A 20,524-nucleotide genomic window follows, 5' to 3' on the forward strand; every position below is an offset into this window, starting at 1 on the left:
CTATCTAGTTTCAGTGTCCCTTCACTTGTGGATGCGTAGCACAGTGAATTTTTTGTTGCTCTTCATTCTGGGACGGGAGGAGGACAATACAATTGCAAGTCATATTACCCACTGCGGCCTCCGTGGGATCCCTTGGATCCAGCATAGCGGAGGCTTTGTCTCGGTGGCCGGCGGAGGAGAGCCGGGAGGATAATGCGGCCTATTGACCGCTCTCTGGCCGCTCATGAAAGCACTCTGGAGATGTGAGACGGCAACGCTATGGTCACCAGCCTGGGAAACACGAACACGCACGCGCGAGCGCTTTTCTGTCTCCCTAAATGTCAGCGTGTGCGTGCACACGCGTGCTTGGTAGTCTTGTCTCTTAAATGTGTGTAGATGTCATCTACACACATTTAGTTGATGGTATTATTCTACTAGAACACGACTAATAGAATAACGCAATCCACAATAAGAAACCAGGAATAAGGCTTGGAACCCGCCACATGGGTTGACATTTACGCTGAACTTATAATGAAGGCACTAAAATAGATAATACTCCTATTGTGAACAACGCTATGATATAAAGTATCACATTTCTACATGCAAAATTGTCCCTTCACAATGTTACTGAATACGACACCGGCAACTTCCACATCTAAAAAGGGACAAAAACACAGTCCACTAGTGTTTGTGGATGCTATGTCATCCGTCTCGGAGAGCATGACGGTGCTGTCTTTACACAATGATGACATCTGCCCTGTGTTTTGACCGGGCCCTGGATCAACGTCCCCATGGACGAGCAACGTTCTCTTCAAACCCTCCCAGCTCCTCCCAGCTCTCACTGGGCCAGAGCTCCCAACATATCACGTGGTTCACTAGTGTCAGAGGGCTGGCTATAAGTAGGCTTGCTAACCTCCAGCTACACGCCAATTGGCTCTGAGCAGTGGATGTGTCTTCAGCCTCGAACTCCCGGTTAATACGGACGTGGGAAAGTGTGTCGCGAATCCTGTTCAAAAAATGTAGATTGCCCTACTGACTACTGTAATGAATTAATGCCCTTAAATATTAATTTTTAATGCATTTGTATATGTAATTTTTGTTTCCCTGGGTAAAGGGACAATAGCACCCCCTATCGCCTATTGAAAATAACTGCTTTGGGACGTTCCTCCCTCAGCCTCCTACTGACTCCTATTCATTTCCCACGGCAGTGTTGGCGGCCGGTGAATAACATGGGGTTCAATGCAAGAGAAGAGGAAATTCCTTCTCTGAGTAGGAGTGACTGACTAAGGGGTCTGAATCCCGCCAAAATCGATTCACGAATAGGCTGGAGCCCGGGCTACGCTATGAACCAATAAGCAGGAGCCCTTGCTGCGCTATGAACCAATAAGCTCAGTCGTGTTTCTACAGAGATACATTTTATTCACTTAATTATCCCCCTGCTATTTTGTATTTCACCAAAACACCCTGAAATGACTTGAGTCTAACAAACTTATGCCACCATACACCACTGACAGTGCAAGCAGGCCATTGGCAACCAAGCGCACAGTCCTTCCTCCCTCACTTTAAAAACCACAAGCCGCCACTGGTATCAACTCTCCCACTCACACTCCCATCGGCTGAGGAGAGGAACAATGGTGGAGCACTATTTAGTTTGTAGTTGTCTGTAATAAGTACGCTACAATACCTGTAGTGGATGAGTCATAAACGGACAATGGGGCTTGAGTAGACTGTAAGAGTGCCATAAAGATAAACAATTCAAATACATTTTACCATTTACTGTTTCGTCCCATTTCAGAACATTGTATCCTAAGAATAAATGTCAAACTATTATATTTGGAGTCCCTGCATGTACATGTGTATGCATGTACGTTTCTTCTTTTGATTTCCTCGACAACCTCCTCTGAACCCGACTCCACTGTCGGCGGGGGTCGCTCGGGACTAAAGGAAGTCTAGCGTCGTGTGTGAGCTGGTTTCGGATGAGTGGTGTCACTCTCACAGTGTCGGCTGTGGGCAGAGGGGGAATCACACCCACCACATGGTTTCCTGCCATTGAAACACAGATCAGCCACTCTGAACCGTCGGGGTGGAGCAACAAATGGTTCAACGAGATACAGATTAATTTGCTTCCACACTACTAACCAGAGAAACCAATGTCTTCTTATTGGAAGCAAATGAATGATGCTATCCTACAGAATGTGCTTTGGTGTATTTGCCAGGGGGCAGTAGCTCAGGAGATGCATTCGGTTGACTCGTAACCGGAAGGTTGCTAGTTTGCATCCCGGCTCCTCCTAGACACCTAAGAGTCGAGGTGTTCCTGAGCAAGACGCCTCACCCTGACTGCTCCCGACGAGCTGGCTGTGCCCCTGTGTAATTGACTCCGCCGTCGGTTGGTGAATGGTTCTAAGTCGCTTCGGATAAAAGCGGCAGCAAAACCCCAAAAACACATCACTCCCTCTGCTTACACCTTAAACCACAGAGCGATGAAATTGCAGAAACACCACAATACTGTATGGCAGAAGTTAAAAGCGAACGGTTCATATTTTATCGGAACTCAAATCGGTGCAACGTCGTATCGTGAGTTTGCCGTGCCGATTCCTGTCTGAATGAACACACACCATATGTTCCCCCTCTCACACATGTTGATGGACGGGACCCTGTTCACACGGCAGGAAATGGTTCCTGCACTCTCTTCCCATGATGCACCAGGTCAACTGGGAAAATTCCTTAAAATAGCCCATTTTAATCAACTCTCTTTATCTGTTGCCAACACATCATCATGACAAATGTGGTCCTAAATAGGGGGATAATTGCAGCCATATGGGATTTATCATGATTTTAGACATATTTTGTGTCGAGAAATACACACACACACACACACACACACACACACACACACACACACACACACACACACACACACACACACACACACACACACACACACACACACACACACACACACACACACACACACACACACACACACAGATGTGTGGGAGGGGTAGACAGACATGTCAGAGGGTGAAACGGGTTATCAGTGGGGAGTGTGTTGGCAGCTAGCCAGAGGGAATGTTGGTGAACAAAGCGAGGAAGTCTCTGGATGTAGGACTGAAATCAGGGCTCTGACAGGACCGCTCTGTTCGACTCAGACGTGCGACGAGGTAATGAGTGTGTTTATCACCTCCCCAAAAAGCATGTGCCTTAGCAACGAGCATTTTTACCCTCAATGCATTTCAAAATACTTACTATTACTTAAGAATATTTAAGAATTGTTATTACAATGGATATGAGACCAATTTAGTAAGAATAAGATGCATAATGTCGAAGTCTTTTTAATCTTTTTTTATTTAAATGTTCTCTCTTTTATGCAAATATCAATGAGCACTGTATTGGTTGATAGCAAATGGTTAGTGTTTACAAAACAAAGTGCTTACAGTGACAGGCACTCACTACAGCTACAACCACTCTCGTTGTTGCTTGTGGGGGGTGAACCACTTGGTCAATGGTTTCAACCAGAACATTTAATTCAGCGTCCGTCTGGTCCGCCAGCACTCACTGAAACAGCCCTCAGCACGCCCTCAGCGCGCCATTGTCCAATCACACAGCCCAACGAGCACTGCACTACGCTCTCAACTGCATAAAGTTAGTTGAAGTCCAGTTTAGCATGGGGGGGGGGGGGGGGGGGGTAACATGGTCTCCGGTCTAGCATGGGGAGGTAACCTGGTCTCCGGTCTAGCATGGGGGTAACGGGGTGCTCACGGTTGCTGTTGTCTGTGTGTCTGCAGTGGAGAACGAGAGCCACTGTGACTTCGTGAAGCTGCGGGAGATGCTGATCCGGGTGAACATGGAGGACCTGCGGGAGCAGACGCACGCCCGCCACTACGAGCTGTACCGCCGCTGCAAGCTGGAGGAGATGGGCTTCAAGGACACGGACCCCGACTGCCAGCCCTTCAGGTGGGCATTGAGGGTGGGGGGGGGGGGGGGGGGCTCTGAGGGTGGAGGGGGTCCCACCCATTGGCAGCCATGACGTCTGTGAGGCTCGGGCAGAAGAGACTCTGACGGCCTTTAGGTGGAGGTAGAATGACCTGCCCCAATTCTAAGTTAGCGGGAAGAAATAGGGATTGAATTCTCGTTCTACAAAGCAAATCTATTTGGCCTTAGTTCAGATCCCGATGGCTAGTTTATCTCTGTATAGAGATAAGCTTAGGCAGAGCCAAGAGAAGACGCTCACCTAATTTACCCGCTCATTGATGGGTTTATCTGAATTCACTATTACCCGCTTCTGGATTAAAGCACCTCCTTAATGAGATGGTAAAAAAATTGACCATCTTTTTTAACCTGAGAGCTACTTCATGGGTAGCTACGAGGGCGCCCAGTTTGATACACTCTTCTGAAATAACAAATTTGCTTAGTTTTCCTTTAGTTATATTTTATTATTAATGATTAATGATATTCATCTATGTGAAGACACTGACACTTTCTCACAATAATTATCAACAATGACTTAAAATAGGTGGGAAAGAGCCCTGACCTAAGCTAACCGAATTGATGGATGTGGTCAAAGTCTCGAACGCATGTAGAAATATAAGGATAGATGCATGCAGACACAAAGGTGGACCTTTGAGTTATAAAGCCCATGTCCTCTCAGAATAACAAGCCCAGAACAGGTCATAAATGGTAAGCTAGCAGCCTTCTGGTTACCAGCAAACCCCCTGTACTTCCTGAGCCACATGCCGCCGTAGAGTTTGATACACGTGAACGTGTTTGCGGCCAAAGAGTGTTCTGTCTATCAGCTAACGGCCAAACCAAAATTGATTGACTAAACCTCTAACCTAGTGCTTGTTGATACGGTGCCTCCTGCAGCCTCCAGGAGACGTACGAGGCCAAGAGAAAGGAGTTCCTGGGTGACCTGCAGCACAAGGAGGAGGGCATGAGGCAGATGTTCGTCAGCAAGGTCAAGGAGACAGAGGCGGAGCTGAAGGAGAAGGAGCGCGAGGTGGGTCTCAATTACATTTAGGGCATTTAGCAGACGCTTTTATCTGAAGCGACGTACTAATAAGTACATTTGTCAGAAGTAAGGGAAACAAAAGATCGCTGTCGGTACAGTAAGTGCCAAGCACTAGCAATCACTAGGTTGATCCATTCCCTGTATACAGCAAAGATAGCTAAGATAAGCTACACAGCTAAATACTATTTTTGAGTGCCAGGACGTACAACATACAATAAGCGCATACATTATGTGCCAGGACATACGACACATTATTACTATTGTATCCTTTATTCAACCAGGTTTGAGATTAAAATCTATTTTACAAGAGAGGCATGGCCGAGATGGACAGCATTACACAACGACAACATAAAACACAAGGCAAACTACAAGTTCAATACTAAGTGCAATTGTGAAAATACGTTAGGATTATTTACTAAAACATTTCCAATTTCCAATGGAGTCCGACGTCAAACACTTTACAGCTTTAAATTCATTGATGGTCACTAGGTCCTGGAGCTTGAGCTGCTTCTGCAGGTTATTCCAGGAAGACGGTGCAAAAAACATAAAGGCCTTTTTACTAATTTCTGTCCAAGCTTTAACAACAGTCATAAGCACCATGTCCTGAGACCGTAACCAATGGGAGACACATTTCCGGAACATACGCAATAACAAATAAAAGGGGAGTTTACGTAAAATCACCTTGTAGATAAAAACATACCAGTGACTAAGTCGTCGTATAAAAAAAAAGACGGCCAGTTAAGTACAATGTACATAGCACATACATAAGTGCGTACATTATGTGACAACATACAATCTCCATTCTGTCTCCAATCAAGCCTCTTGTCAGTTTGTTTGTTTTGTTATCCCTCATTGATTCTGTTGCAACGATCATGGCACAGCTAAAGGCCGAACTGGGGAAGTTTGGGGCCAGTGGTCACTGATTGGTTGAGCAGGGAACGGACGTAGTGTTTTGTTGTGTTTTACGATAGCAGGACACGGGAGAATAAAAAAGTATATATATTTTGATCATTTTGAATGATCTTGCAACACCTTCGTCAGATGGCTATATTCTGTATTTTTTTTAACCGTATTTATAGTATAGTTTTGCCGTTTCCAGATGTACTCATTGGTTCATGTACATCTGGGGTCAGTTACACTATAGTGCCCCCTTGAGTCCACATTTACGTGACATGGAATGCAAGCAGCTCTTTGAAGATATACAGAGAACACATTGGATAACTTGACCCATTTTGAATCCCCTTGAGTCTTTTCTCGATATGTTGAACCTGTCTGGGAGTACTAGGTGGGGGGTGGGGGGGCTCTCTGCCTCAGATAGGAAAGCCAAGGACGATGTAGCCCAGCAAACAAGCTGGATATAAGAATATGTTACAGCAGTCAAACCCTGTCTGTCTGCCTGTTTGTCCATCCCTGTCTCCCCCCCCACCACCTTCAGCTACACGACAAGTTTGAGCAGCTGAAGCGGCTGCATCAGGAGGAGAAGAGGAAGGTGGAGGAGAAGAGGAGAGACCTGGAGGAGGAGATGAACGCCCACAACAGGAAGAAGGTGGCGGCCGAGACGCTGGCCCTTGCCCAGCCGCTGAAGAAAGAAAAGGACCGGAGGAAGTGAGTTCTCTCTCTCTCCTGCTCACTCTCTGTGTTTGGCTCTTCTTTCTTTGACTCTTAGTGGTCGTCTTCTATTTCTTTATTTCCTTTCCGAAAGCTTTCCTAGATACCCCAACGTTGCTATTGGGTATCTCATTATTTCTTGTGTGCGTGCGTGTTTGTGTGCGCGTGCGTGCGTGCGTGTGCTCTGAGTTGGCTTTTCTCTTTAAACAGTATATGTTATAATTGAGGTGAGGAAAGAAAGCAGCCTCCATTTAATAAGATAATAATGAGGGGTTGATGGTGGTGACGGCTGAGCGCACGCTGGGTTTATCTCTTAGCTCACGCTACGGTGCTGCTGCTCATTCCTGGCCTCCGTTTCTCTGCTGTATTAGTCAGAGAGTGAAATACCACTTCTAAAGTCGGATGATTAGGGCTAGGTGTGTTTTGTAAATTGGTCTTTAAAGTGCCCTTTTAGTTTTTTGATGGCTAACTAGCATCACCGTGTGGATGCTATGTGTATTGTTTTGCCAGAGCCAGTTAGTGTTGTTGTTTTAACTAAACTTTAACCAGGTGTCTTGGGTAAAGACTATACCATTGCTGTAGCTCATTGAAGGTTAATTTGCAAATATCTGTCAGTGGACCTTCCTATTGTGTTATTAATGTATATATGAGGTTATTAATTATATAGTCATGAACACTGGAACACTTTATGGTGAAATAAGACATTTCTGTGACTTGGACAATCTCCTTCTCTTTCCACCTGTTGAAACGTCCACTTCCATGATTCCTTTTGACATTTCTACGTGTGTTGCATGTTTTTATCTTCAATCATTTTCCATAGAACAATGATTTGAACCTTTCCATATTCTTCATTCATTCAGTTTATTTATTTATTGTGTTGTTTTTTCACAGTTAATTTATGGGCCAAGCGGGACCATGGACCCTGTCACCTCCATACCACCGACGTTTGTTTGTTTGTTTGTTTGTTTGTTTGTTTGTTTGTTTGTGTTTTTCTGTTTTTGTTTCTCTTCACATTCCATGACGACATTGTGAACACGGACCAAAGACCCTGAGGGATGAGGCTGAACGTGCAATGAGAAAAAAGAGTGAAAGAGTTTGAAAAGGAAATTGTTAAACCTTAACCACCAGCGGCCATGCCATTCATTAGTGTACCGTCTCTCTAGTTCAGGGACCTATTTTTTATATTTACATATATCTCGTTTGGTTTATTTTGTTCCTTCTTTTTTTTGATATAGTTGTGACTTAGTTTTACTGTTATTGTATAACTATTATTATTATTCAATAATATATTTTTCCCCATACACAACTCACTGTGGACCTGTCCCTGGTCATCCCACCACAGACCTTCGCAGTCTGTAGCCTCTCGGTGCTAAAGTGTAGCAGCAGGGCACGCACCATTTCAAACGGTTTGGTCTGTTTGGAAGATAGACGATTTGAGGTGCAGTTGATTTAACAGTTGTGGCATTATTGGGACTGGTTCGCTATGCAAGAATAAACCCCTCCTCCAGCCTTTAAGGCATCCTTAATCTCCAAAGAACTTCTTAATGTGTTTTCGCTCGTCCCTTTGAACTGCAAATAGTCGCCTCGTCAGACCATGTGATTGTTGATGAATCAACAATTTACACACACGCGCACACAGGCGCGCGTGTGCGTGCTAGTTCTGAGGCCTAATGATAGCTTATTCTGTTCATTAATATTCTGGTGCTGCGTTTGCTAAGGAACACAAATGTATTTTAATAGTTTGACTCCTGACTTCGTAATATTGGCAACATTATTGTTACATTTTAAAAAAACTGGTGCACATGTTTAGAAATTATGCAAAACATAAAAACAAGTGTGTTGCTCAAGAGTGCCACTGGTTACGCACAGATGAGTAGCTTTTTTGTAAATGATTGAGTACGTTAGTTGTGTGGCAGTTCGAGTCCCATTTTTTTATATAGAAGTTATTCAAAGAGAAAGCTGCAGCTTGTTGTGGACCCAGAGTTTGAATGGAGAGCAGCTGTATATGTCAATAAAAACCAAAACACGTACACCTGGTGTGGATGTCCCGTCACTCATCAGCTGAATGATATTCAATCGACAGACGGAAGTAAAGAAAATTGCTAAATAAACCCAAGTTGCGATGGTGGTTAGTTATTGCAAACCAATAAAAAGATTGAGGCGCTTGTGGTACAAGTGGGCCTATCCCATCAGCCAGAATGGAGAGAGGAACCGCCCCCAGACACGATACAAATGGGCGTGTCCAACCAGACAGAATGGAGAGGAACCGACCCCAGATGGCACGCAGACGTCTCGTGGCCACACCCATTTGTTGTGATATAGATATTAAGGACAACCTCCAAAGATACTTATTTTTTACCAGTAGTCTAAACCAGTCTGTATATACCGCTTTCACAGTCGTTTGTTAACCCGGAAAACAATGTCAACCTAAACACAGAAACATGTCTGTGTATTCACCTAGGGTCCAAATTTATTGTTCAACCAAACTAATTTCAGCAGCCCCACGGTGCACACGGCTGCTGGCCAGTCGCCAGCGGTTCATTTCCTGCATTCTAAAACCGTGGCATTTCCTTAAGTCTAACAAGTCACCTACCAGCAGACAGATAACCATGCAGATCTGCACTACCAGAAATCTCATAATACTAAAAATGTACTCTGACTACTACTGTATACAAAATAACATTTAAATAATGCTTCTGACTTCAGTTGTCTGACTAAAATACAAACTGCCTTTACTTTAAATTTGAAGCAGTTCAAGTCTCGAGATTAGGTTTCTTTTGTGTGGAAGGAATTGACACAAGCCCATGTGCTGACCATGAACTACAGGAGAAAATATTGCATCTATAAAAGCATGAGGTTTTTTTGCAGACTAAAAGGAAAGTGAAATCGACAAAACATGTTTTTAACCCACAAAATGTTCATGGCATTTGGACAAAGTGTTTCAACTCCAGTTTATTTGGAAGTTAACATTTTTATAATTTTAAATAGTAGCCTATATAGCTGCCTTATTTCTGTAATCACATGGAAATAAAAAACTGTTTGTTATTGTACACCTCCAGCAGGAGTCAGGTAACAAAAAAGCATGGATTCACAGAGACAACATGGCTGAGGTCGAAGCTCTGGGTTCAAATCCTTGGACAGAATTGCAGTCCTAAAAAATAGATTTTTGCCAATAACTTATGGCAATGGAGTCAGCACGTTAGCACTGTTAGCATTCAGGGATCAGTGAAACCAGTCTAGTGTTGACCGACTTGTAGACACCAAAAAATATTTCAGCCCAGGTTGAGAAGTATCTCTTAAGGTGCACTTTGAAAATGTGAACACAACATAACCTTTTAACTGGTTTGCCGTTTGTGATATGATACAGGGATATACAAGGAAAGAAAGATCACAGCGTTTGTTTATACTCGTAAAACATTAAAGAGCTTATTACAGTTTGTTACAGTAGATACGTTGAGAACACTACATACAAAAATAAAGAAATCAAATAAAAGTTTTTAAAAAAATATTTCTTTTCTTAATCATTCGTTTATATAGCTATATCGAAAAGCTTGTCTTACCAAAGTGCTAAATAGCTCTGGAAAGAAAGAGCACCACAATCTCTCCCCTCATGTTTTCCAACAACAAAAAAAATCTTCCAACTGCGCATCTCATTCTCCAAACATTTAAGAAAAGAGTCTCCTCACACATGTATAAAAGGAAATGCTACGTGTGGAAGGAACTGTAGCATTGAAACACCCACACACATACAAACAGACACACACACAGTTAGATAAATATACATTAAAAAGGTTATAGGAACAGAAAAGTTTGAAATAGTCGCCCTACTGGCTTCAATACACCTTCAATTCGACCATCTTAAATAAAAACAATACAAAGAACAAAGGGCACCCGCAAAACTGGCGAGTGGGGGAGATGGTGCGTGTGTGGGGCCAGGCACTACTGGTTGACCGGGGACTGGAGTGGGGGGCAGGGCGATTGGCGGGCCCCGGCCTCGTCGTACAAACACCCAAAGCCGTCGTAATACTCGTCAGGGTCGCCCGCGTCTCTCGGGCCCTTCGAAGTCTGGAAGTAAAAAAAATATATAATCTGTCAGCACTTTATGCATCTCTTTATACCTGTGGATATAGTCTAAGTTTAGCAAACATATTGACCATAAGGCATTAAAGGTAGTGCTTATTTAGTGGAAAAGAAAGAACTGGGAATTTGAGCTGGCATTTATTGAGGATTAAAATTCAACAAACTAAATTCAATGTATGCTAAATGTCCTTCATTAATTCTGCCTTATACAGCAAGTTTTCCAACCTTAATCGTTTTCTTTTTTCAATGTCTGCAATCATATTTTAAGTCGTTTAGAGACGGGGGCTTTCACTTTAGTTTTTACTACCGCACGCCCTGTGATAACCCTGGTCACCATTTTAGCGCCGTCACTATCAGAGCCCCCCGTGCACAAGCCCCTCCCGCTGAAATCAGATCAAATGACCACAGCGGACTTTAAGCACCTTCCAAGATCCGTGGCAGTTGGAGAAATTAGAGAATACGTAAAAAAATATTTAAATAATGTAACTACCGCTTATGAAAAGAGACATGTTTTGAGACGGTATAGATATGGACCCAGTTATACATTTTTATACAACAGTGATTTACCGCTCTATGGGGACAGCGCTGTCCCCTGCTCCCCTCCACCGACACCACCCCCTCTGGCGGCCCGACCGCTGAAGAGTCGAAGATGTAGATGGCGTTGGCCGGTAGGGAGAACTCTAGGCTGCTCAGGTACTGATCCGTCATCTCTTTACACTGAATGAACTCTGAGCTCTCCACCTGCGGAGCAAGATCACAGATGGAAAAACGAAACAAAAACAAAGCCGATGCAAATGTTAAGATTGTGCCAATAGCCAAATAAATAAAGAAATACTTGCATCAAGATCCTCGGACAAAGCTCGGCCAGATCTTTAGACAATTTTTTATTATGTAAGCGTACATGTTCAGGTCGACACATTGTCTTAATATTATAAAATAACTGCAGTTGGTCACTGAATTAAATGATCTTTGGTCAACAATGCTCAGAATTCCTTACACAAAAGTGTGCATGCGACGACCAGCATAGATATTTTATACAGTATGATAAAGCACGATGGTGGCGATAATTTAGACGTAACAAAGCAGCGCTACAGAAACAAACTCCATTACAGGAGCTGCAATATCTCAATCAAGGTCCATAGGTAATAGATCTGGTCCCTAACCTCGCGGTCCCCGCACGCAGAACTGTAAATTCAGCTTTACAACCCGATCCCTCCCTTACCTGCGCTTTCCTCAACAGGCCGCTGAACACAGAGAACCAGTCCGGAGTGAGCGCCTCCAACTCCAAGGTGATGATGGCCAAGGCCAGCGTGGAGCCCTTGAACTGCCACAGCTGGTGGCACGCCATACAGTGCTGCACCTGCCTGGTCCACAACGCCACCTGGAAGCCCGGGGGTCTCTTCTGATGCGGACCCAGACCCGGGTCAATGGACAGGACGAACTGGGGGTGTTCGGCGACCAGCAGGGCGTGGAACTGAAGGGCGAGGTAGAGAGCGAGAGAGAGAGAGCGAGCAGTGAATACATGTTAGACTGAGACAACAAGAGAGACCAAAGTATCTAAGAAGTCACATCGTCCCCATCGTCGACCAGTCATCCATTACCCACAAAACCTTCCCTTTGATTTCTATGTTTGCCACTTCCATGAGACAAATCTCAATAAGGCTTAAACGCAGTAGTATTGAAAAGTTCTGCTTTGACCTCGTATTGGTAGCCCCTATTCTGCAGCCCTTCTTCCAGTCCTCCCCAGTCTGACCTGAGACGATGCATGGCAGCCAGGCGCGAGGACTGGACCCCGTATAGCTCGACAAGCCGTCAGGAGTCATTTTCACACCCAACATTAAATAGGTTTCCTGCCGTTTCTCTTGCATGGGCAAATTACATCCATTAAGTACCATACGATTGGTTTGTACGTAGAGCAGGTTTATATGTAGATCAATATCTTACCATAACTTTTGTACAAAAATGGTCTGTCTTGGTGTTAAGTACGTCTTAATGTAAGTGGTATGAGGCGACTCTGACCGGTGGATGTGAGATGACTATTCAGTAATACTCTTTTGAACGGCCCCTCCTCAGAGGTTAGGTGTAAGATGCTTTGATGTACGTGCAGTGAATATAATTGTTTGCTGTAATGTAATCGTGACATCCAAGGCAACTAAATGTTATATGGATACGTTGACATTTTTAATTTTTCGTGAGCCTTGTTAGATCAAGGCGCATCGAGGATTGACAGAAAGAGGAGGCCAGTATTATGGTCATTTGAATCCAGAAACCATGGTCACGATCCGGTTAATAGCCTTAAGCAGACCATGAACAGAAAGAGTCCTGCAAAAGGACTTGGCGGGCTATGTCTCTGGTGGAAGTAGCAATGGGACCCATATGGTCGATTTGATATCATATGTACTTGGTTTCAGCCCATTCATTCACTATGGCTTTCCCTGTTGTAAAAATGTAACAAATTAATCCAGATTATTCTGGAAGGCAGATACAACAGATTTGATGAAATGTGGGTTACACTTTTACCATTTTACAAAAATCGATATTATAAAAGTGACCCTGATCTGCGTGCCAGTCTCAGGTGGTCGGGTATTAGACCTTCCCTTATTTTTTCAAATAATTGATTCCTCCCTTCTAAAACAATCCAGATTGCGTCGTGAAGTGAGTGGGAAATGCATGGGTCAACGTGTTTGATTCATTTCAAATCGGTGTACCATTGTGGAATTAGGGTGACAAATATTGGTTTTATGGATTGCTGTTTTGAAAGACAACATAAAATATGACTATTTATATACATGGTAATGCAAAGAAGTAATTTTTCCAGAGGCAATGTAATGAGTATTTACAATAGTCAAGAAGCATTTATTTAAATAAATATGCTTATAAATGTACCTTTATTTTACTAGAAGTTTGAAATGAGTTATATTTATTTACTTTGAAGAGAGGGTTTTGTAATGACTATAGTGAAGTGCTTTAAGAACCCATGGGTTCGATGTATATTTAAGAGCACATTTACCAGATACCCTCTCTACAGATCCTACAAAAACCGCAACCCATCAATTCCAAGTATGCGAGTTTACTCAATCACACCAATCAACATCTGCAAGTTGTCAGGAATGATGGTGGTCCTCAAAACTTTTCTCTTGGTGGTTAAGACTATAAATTTGCATCCACCAACCACCATATAACATTCAAACTGGTTGTACACACACACACACACACACACACACACACACACACACACACACACACACACACACACACACACACACACACACACACACACACACACACACACACACCCCAAAGCCTAAAGCAGTGCTCAACCTAATTATCAAACATGATATATTTTTCACATCATCTTTTAGCGTTGAAACTGGCGTTTGGTGTTTGTGTCCCTGTACTTAACACTGACAGGTTTCAGTGTGATCCAGGGGATAAGCAGAACTAGTAAATGATGACGGGTCTGCCCCCGCAGGCAAAGAAACAAAATTAGAAAAAGAAAGGGTTTGCCCAAAGCAAAAATCAAGTTAAAAGGGGTTGGAGGACGGTTACTGTCACAGACAAACCTGTTCTGACTAAATATTCAGCAATTAGAATGCAAATCGTGGTTCCACCAAACAGGAGGTTCAAAACCAGACAGACTGCCTACTGAACTCGGGCCGTCAAACACGGATAAAGAACAAAACAAAACAAACGTTGCAATAGCCATAAATAACTCAAAGTGAAGAATAATTCAGGGGTCGAGTTCTCTATGTCCAGCTGTTTTAAAATACAGCACTTCATATTTTTTAAAATCCTCACATTAAATATTCTTTGGAAGGATCAAACCTAAAGATCATCAATTGCACAGGCTTAGATTTGAATATTGCCCCCAGCCAAACGAGTGTTGAAGGAGAAAAGGGGAACTAGAAGACGAGGAGAATAAAAGCATTATGAAGTGCGGTCCCAGTTGGGATGGCAAGTTGAGGTGATTTGTGGGCATTCTTATGAAAAGCATTAATACGTTATTGTTTAACAGTTTCACATTGTGTACAACAGAGTTGCCATAAACATAATCTATAACTAGACAGGGAGCTTAAGGCCTTTTTGTTTGTAACAAATACACCTTCACTGGTCACAAAAGTGTATCATTCCCACTGTAGTGAAGGGTCTTTTGAGGTTGTCAGAAAAGTGCCTGAAATATAATGTTATTGCCATTGATTTATTTCTATTTCTTTGGTTTGACAGAAACCATGTGACAGATTATATGTTGTATTTGATGTCACAAGCGCACGTTGGCATGTTTCCCCCATACTCTCCAAAAGTAAAATATCACTACAATTGTATTTTGAGTTATTTTAATCAACTGAGTTAGATGTATGTATGTTTTGTTGTGTGCGACATGGCCGCCGGCCGTTCCTTCTCCTTACCTGGAGGAGCCTCTGTTGCATCACATGCCACTTTCTCACAGTACTTTTGATATAACTGGTGAACTAAATATTATGCATTTGGGCTCTCTACGGACGGTGCCCATATTTCCGTTAAAACATCCACTTTCTATTTGTTTAAATACGGTTCACTGTGATGGCAAGTGTTTTTTCTTTCTCTTTCTTTTCTGGCACTAACTGTAGCATCCTCGTGTGACCGTCAGCAAAACAAAAAAAAGCATTGTTTGACCAATCAGGTTGACGTCCAAAAATAAGATAATAAGACTGGCGCTTGTGCTTCTCTGCGTCTGGCGAGCAGATATGCTGCAGACATCCTGACTTACTATGTGAATGAAATCCACCGGTGTCGCTGTGTACAGATCCCAGTGCAGCTTGTCGAGAATGATCCGCTCCATGCGAAGGATCTCGGCGATGGAGAAATGGCAGCCGCTGCGTTCCACCAGGTCCTTAACAGAGCCTATCACCTGTTAGTGCAAGATAAGACCAGAAACATGAATAAAAACCCTTTTCTCAAGTAACTTTATCCTCATCTTTTGTTACGGCCAAAACTTGGTGCTAACCATCGACGTCTTCATCGCTAAACTGCGATGTACGGTGTTTCTTAGTTATACTAGTAGTCTTAGTAGAAGTTGTAGTAGCAATATAAGTAATGTTAAAGGACATTTTGAAAAAGTTGGCGATACTGAGATTGAACAAGTTGTATCAGTGGATGAGAAGTCAAGAGAAACTGCTAATCTTAAGAGTCAGTCGGAGTGGCTCAGCAATCCATTTTAAAACACAGATCAGCCTCCTCTCTTCTGCTGTGATTTGGCCACCTTTAAAAGACATTAAGTTGGTCAAATTACACATAGACCATCTGTATTTACTGGGTATGTCCACTGACATTCCAGGTTACCTAGAATGAGTAGATAAAAGTGTGTCTTTATTCCAAGGGAAGCTTATACCCATCAGACTATCAGACTGTTAAAATAGCTACCTGCGTTTGACATCAAATAAATGAAATCGATCGATTGATCAAAGCTCACCTCGTCCTCCTCATTGATTTTAGCTGCCAGGATCAGGGAGGTGAGGGCGATGCACTTGAGGTACTTGGGCTGAGCCTGAAACAGGGGAGGAGGCACATGGTTTGTAAAGATGAACTATGGTAGCCCAGCGCCAGCGGTCAGGTTGCTGGACTGTCAGCACCAAGAGGTTCAGGGTTCGAATTCGAACCTCAATGTCTGTAGCCTGCCTGTAGGCATGTTTGAGCAAGATGCTCATTTATCTGAATGTAAAAATATAAATGTGTTCCAATTCACCGGCGGTTTGCTTGTCTTTGGATAAAATAACCTAAAAATGAAGTGCTAAAAATGACACGTGCCTACATGTCAAAATGGTATATAAATGGTATGTGGTAAATGAACTGCATTTATACAGAAGCCACTCAAAATCACTTTACAATATTGCCTAACAACCACCCATCAATGGACGCATTCACACACCGATGGAGGAGTCAACCAAGGCGACAGCGAGAGAGGCAACATTGCAGGCAACATTGCAACAATGCAATGTTGCCTTTCTCAGCGACATCTCGATACTCAGCAAGGAGGCGCCGGGGTGCGAACTAGCAACCTTCCAGTTAGCAGCCAACCTACTCTACCTCCTGAGCCACATGCCACCTACACATATGTGTTTTGAGGATCCTACGGATCAGCCACCTACCTTGACTTTGGACAGAAGGCGGTTGAGGACACACACGCCCAGGGCGAAGGTCTCTGGGAGAAAGTGGAACAGGCGACCCATCTCTCCCAGCCACAGCACCAGGTCACGGTACTCAGGCAGGCTGATGTCTGTACCCTACAGGGCGTAGTGAGGAGACGAGGAAGAACGACCGGTCAACATATGCATCTCAGCGCTGGAGCAGGCGACCATGGGATCACCATGATGTCCTGACCAAAACCCCCAGGTGTGTTCGGACGACTAACAGATGGTGCATAGCTGTGCTAAACCTTGCCTGTCTGTCTGTCTGTGGAACGCAACCACAATTTTAATCAGCATGTCAGTGACTGGTGGTTTTAATTATCAAGTATCATCCAATGAAAATAAGAATAAATGTTGTGGTTAACTTCGGTTTGGGATGGGTCCTCTTCAATGGAGCCCACCATGTCTCTACAGTAGCCCAGGACAAACTAAACACTCTATCACAATGTAGAATAATCCAATAATCTAAGAATAAATTAATTAAATCCTAATTGCTAACTACTTGTAAATTGTGACCTAGTATTACGGACTATATACAATTGATTAAACTCAACGCTTAACCCCTGGCTACTGATGCTGTTATAGACAATGACATCATTCTGGGAAGTACCTACTGCCTCTTAACCGGCCAGTACATGCCCAAGTAGCTACTCCTTTGTTTTGGAAGGGGAGGAAATGGTAAATGAACTGCATCTATATTGTGCTATTCTAACCAGTGAGCAGTCAAAGAGCTTTACAATATTGCCTAACATTCACCCAATCATTAAAAAATTCACACAGCAACACCGGTGTCAGCCAGAAAAGGCGACAGCCAGCTTGTCGGGAGCAGTCAGGTTAAGGTGTCTTGCTCAGGGACACCTCGACACTCTGGGGGATTTGGGGATCGAACTAGCAACCTTCCGGTTACCAGCCAACCCTATCTACCTCCTGAGCCCCATGCCGCCCCAGAGGAGGGAAGAGGGGGTGATTTCAGTGGGTTGCAATATGCAATCTTACCGCTAGATGCCACTAAATCCTAAAGACTGCCCCTTTAAACTCTGCATAGTCCTTAAAGTCACCTGGACGCGGTCGCCTGGTTGGAGCGGGACGTTCCAGTGCCGCGCCTCCACGTTCAGAGCGTCGTCCAACTGGAGGGCCAGCCGGTGGCCCCCTGAGGCACCTGGGCTCTTCATCTCGGCAGCACCGCAGACCGGGCTACGTGCAGAGAGTATGGTAGACAAACGTAAACAAAAAAATAGGAAAACACAACCAAACACGTAGACTAAATGTGTGAACATAGAAAAAGTAACAGCAAGCCTAAGCACGAAAACAAAACAATATTCGATGACGCAACTACGATGTAACACATTTAAATTCAACGACGGTATGGAAACCAAACGTTTGCATAACTTCATACACAACAATGCTGTGCAAACAAAACTCTCCGAGCAGGGGAACTTTGTTTTAATCGGTGTCCTATTCAGACTTAAGAGCGTCATCTGATTCGGTCCACAAAACATCAACTCTTGCCTGTAACAGGAACTCTTGAGATTACAAACAGCATTTCGTTTGGTAAACAACGTCCCCATGACCTGTATGTTCAACTGCGCGGATACGAATTTTTTGTATTGTGATATTCAAATATATTGAATTGACAACAAACTCCAGTGCAATAATCGAGAGCATAGTCCAAGCACACTGGGCGGGACAATGGACCGCAGCTGCGCCTGAACACATAAACAAACACACACTAACCTTACTTCTTTCCTATAGCCTATTTTCCTTGCCGTATTCTTACCTTTTTCGATTTCTAAATCCAGACGGATGATTGATTGAAGTCGCATTTATGCGGCTTTTATTGCAAGTCCATCTTGTTCGAGGGCGCTGGAAGACCGCTGCTGGTGTTAATGAAACAATGTAGCAGAAAGGAAGAGGCGGTTCTCTCTGGACGGAACACAGAAAGAAACATCCTATGACGCAATAAAACTAAAATAAAAGATTCGTGATCAAATTGATGATCGTGATCAAAGAATTGTAGCGATTAGAAGCGCAAAACAGGAAAGGAAACCAAATGTGACGCCGCAGACGGAGGACGGATGGAGTGTTTTCAACACACACTCCGCCCCCTGGAGAATGACGCCTATAAAGTGTGTTAGTGGGTCATACATACGGGGCCCACAACACAAAATGGTTGAGCTGGCTGAAATGGCTGTATGGATGTATGGTTGATGATCTCCTCTGCCTGTCAACGTTGTGTTTCTGAAACATATTCCACAAGCTTTTTTAGAGCAGCTCTCCCTATCTGACGGGGTGGGAGGCACATCAATAATTTGCAGTATAACATGGCCATTATGTTTTCTTATGACATGATAATCTCTGTGGTAAAAAAGTAATAACTAACTAATTGATAACGAAAGAGAAAGTACCCTATATTAATAAATATGCAAGGGCAGCAGGTGAAACATTGGAGGTCCCGAAGAACCAGGCGTCAGTCTTTCAGTCTGGGTTCAAGTAAATTCTTAAAATTGTACACTAAACCTATTTTATACCTTTCAGACACCTGTTTTGCTACAATTTGAACCAAATCAAGCAACCGCTGATACACAAAATCGGGTATCCATGGCAAAATACATTGTCATTGAAAATGACATTAAAGCTAGATCTAACAGCCTTTTACACCATTGCAGCTGTTGCCATAAGAGGACAAAGCAGAGATAACAGAGAAGGCGTGAGGTGAAGGCTACAAGGATGTAATCCGATGTTTGTACCTCATCACGTTCAAGACCGCAATGTTGTGTGTCAAGGAGATCCTTCTCTGCCTCCATTTACAGAAAATATTTACATTAAATGAATTGATCATTTAGGCTCAACTGTCAAATATAAAGATATAAAAATAAAAAAAATTCCTGCCATCCTTGAAGAACATGTTTACTGTATCTTGTACTTTAACCTAACATACAGTGTTGTTGTTTTTACGATTTGCTGAGCCGGGAAATAAACTGTGCCATAGCTTTTGGACTAATAAAGTCAAGCCAAATTGTTTTATTATCAAATAATATGCAGTATAATATGACCATTATGTTTTATTAGGACGTGATAACCTCTGTTGTAAAAAAAAAATTGATTGATAATGAAAAATGTAATAAAATGTGACAGCAGGTGAGACAGGAGGTCCAGAAGAACCAGGCTGCGCAGTCATTCCGTCTTGGTTCAAGTCAATTCTTACCATTTTATCCTACACCTATTTATACCTTCTAGCCACAGGCATTTTCTTCAATTTTTGCTATAACTTAAACCAAATCAAGCAACCACTGATACACACAATCGGGTATCCGTGGCAAAATATGTTGTCCTACTACACTAGTTAGACCCACCAATAACCATGTTTAAGTCCTACACTAAGATAGACATACCAATAATAATGTGTAGGGCCTACATTAAGATGGACTTACCATAACCATGTGTACGTCCTACATTAAGATAGACCTACCAATAAACATGTGTACGTCCTACATTACGATAGACCCACAAATAATTATGTGGGTCTATCGTATGCTAGAATAAACACCTTTTACACCATTACAGCTGTTGCTATAAGAGGAATAAGTAGAGATAACAGAGAAGAGAGATGAGAACCTTAGGACGATGAGCTTATAATCGTGTTCATGTACAGTGTCAGAGGATGAAATAAACAATCAATAGTAAA

General features: G+C 43.1%; 2 protein-coding genes across 3 annotated transcripts in view; one reads left to right on the forward strand and one right to left on the reverse strand.

Annotated features, from left to right (window-relative positions):
- septin8a (septin 8a) overlaps positions 1 to 11,891 on the forward strand; it is a 32,734-nt gene extending 20,843 nt beyond the window's left edge. The window contains exons 7-10 of the mRNA XM_056595685.1: positions 3,765 to 3,933; positions 4,843 to 4,975; positions 6,423 to 6,592; positions 7,487 to 11,891. Of these exons, the coding sequence (XP_056451660.1) occupies positions 3,765 to 3,933; positions 4,843 to 4,975; positions 6,423 to 6,592; positions 7,487 to 7,490 (476 nt within the window). The 3' untranslated portion in view covers positions 7,491 to 11,891. The remainder of the gene's footprint in view (positions 1 to 3,764; positions 3,934 to 4,842; positions 4,976 to 6,422; positions 6,593 to 7,486) is intronic.
- Positions 9,328 to 18,939, reverse strand: ccni2 (cyclin I family, member 2). Of its 2 annotated transcripts, none has more exons than XM_056595686.1 (8): positions 18,349 to 18,600; positions 17,898 to 18,033; positions 16,801 to 16,935; positions 16,125 to 16,199; positions 15,423 to 15,563; positions 11,898 to 12,149; positions 11,243 to 11,416; positions 9,328 to 10,660 (listed from the first exon to the last, which is right to left on the reverse strand). In XM_056595686.1, the coding sequence occupies exons 1-8, from the start codon at positions 18,405 to 18,407 to the stop codon at positions 10,535 to 10,537; spliced, it is 1,098 nt and encodes a 365-aa protein (XP_056451661.1). In that variant the 5' UTR covers positions 18,408 to 18,600; the 3' UTR covers positions 9,328 to 10,534. The 2 variants fall into 2 exon arrangements, with proteins under 2 accessions (XP_056451661.1, XP_056451662.1); XM_056595687.1 differs by lacking the exon at positions 18,349 to 18,600 and adding an exon at positions 18,617 to 18,939 and having other exon boundaries at positions 9,332 to 10,660.
- Positions 18,940 to 20,524: the final 1,585 nt, after the last annotated feature.

The sequence above is a fragment of the Gadus chalcogrammus genome, chromosome 7, assembly GCF_026213295.1.
Source record: "Gadus chalcogrammus isolate NIFS_2021 chromosome 7, NIFS_Gcha_1.0, whole genome shotgun sequence".
In the NCBI taxonomy this organism is placed as follows: Eukaryota; Metazoa; Chordata; class Actinopteri; order Gadiformes; family Gadidae; genus Gadus; species Gadus chalcogrammus.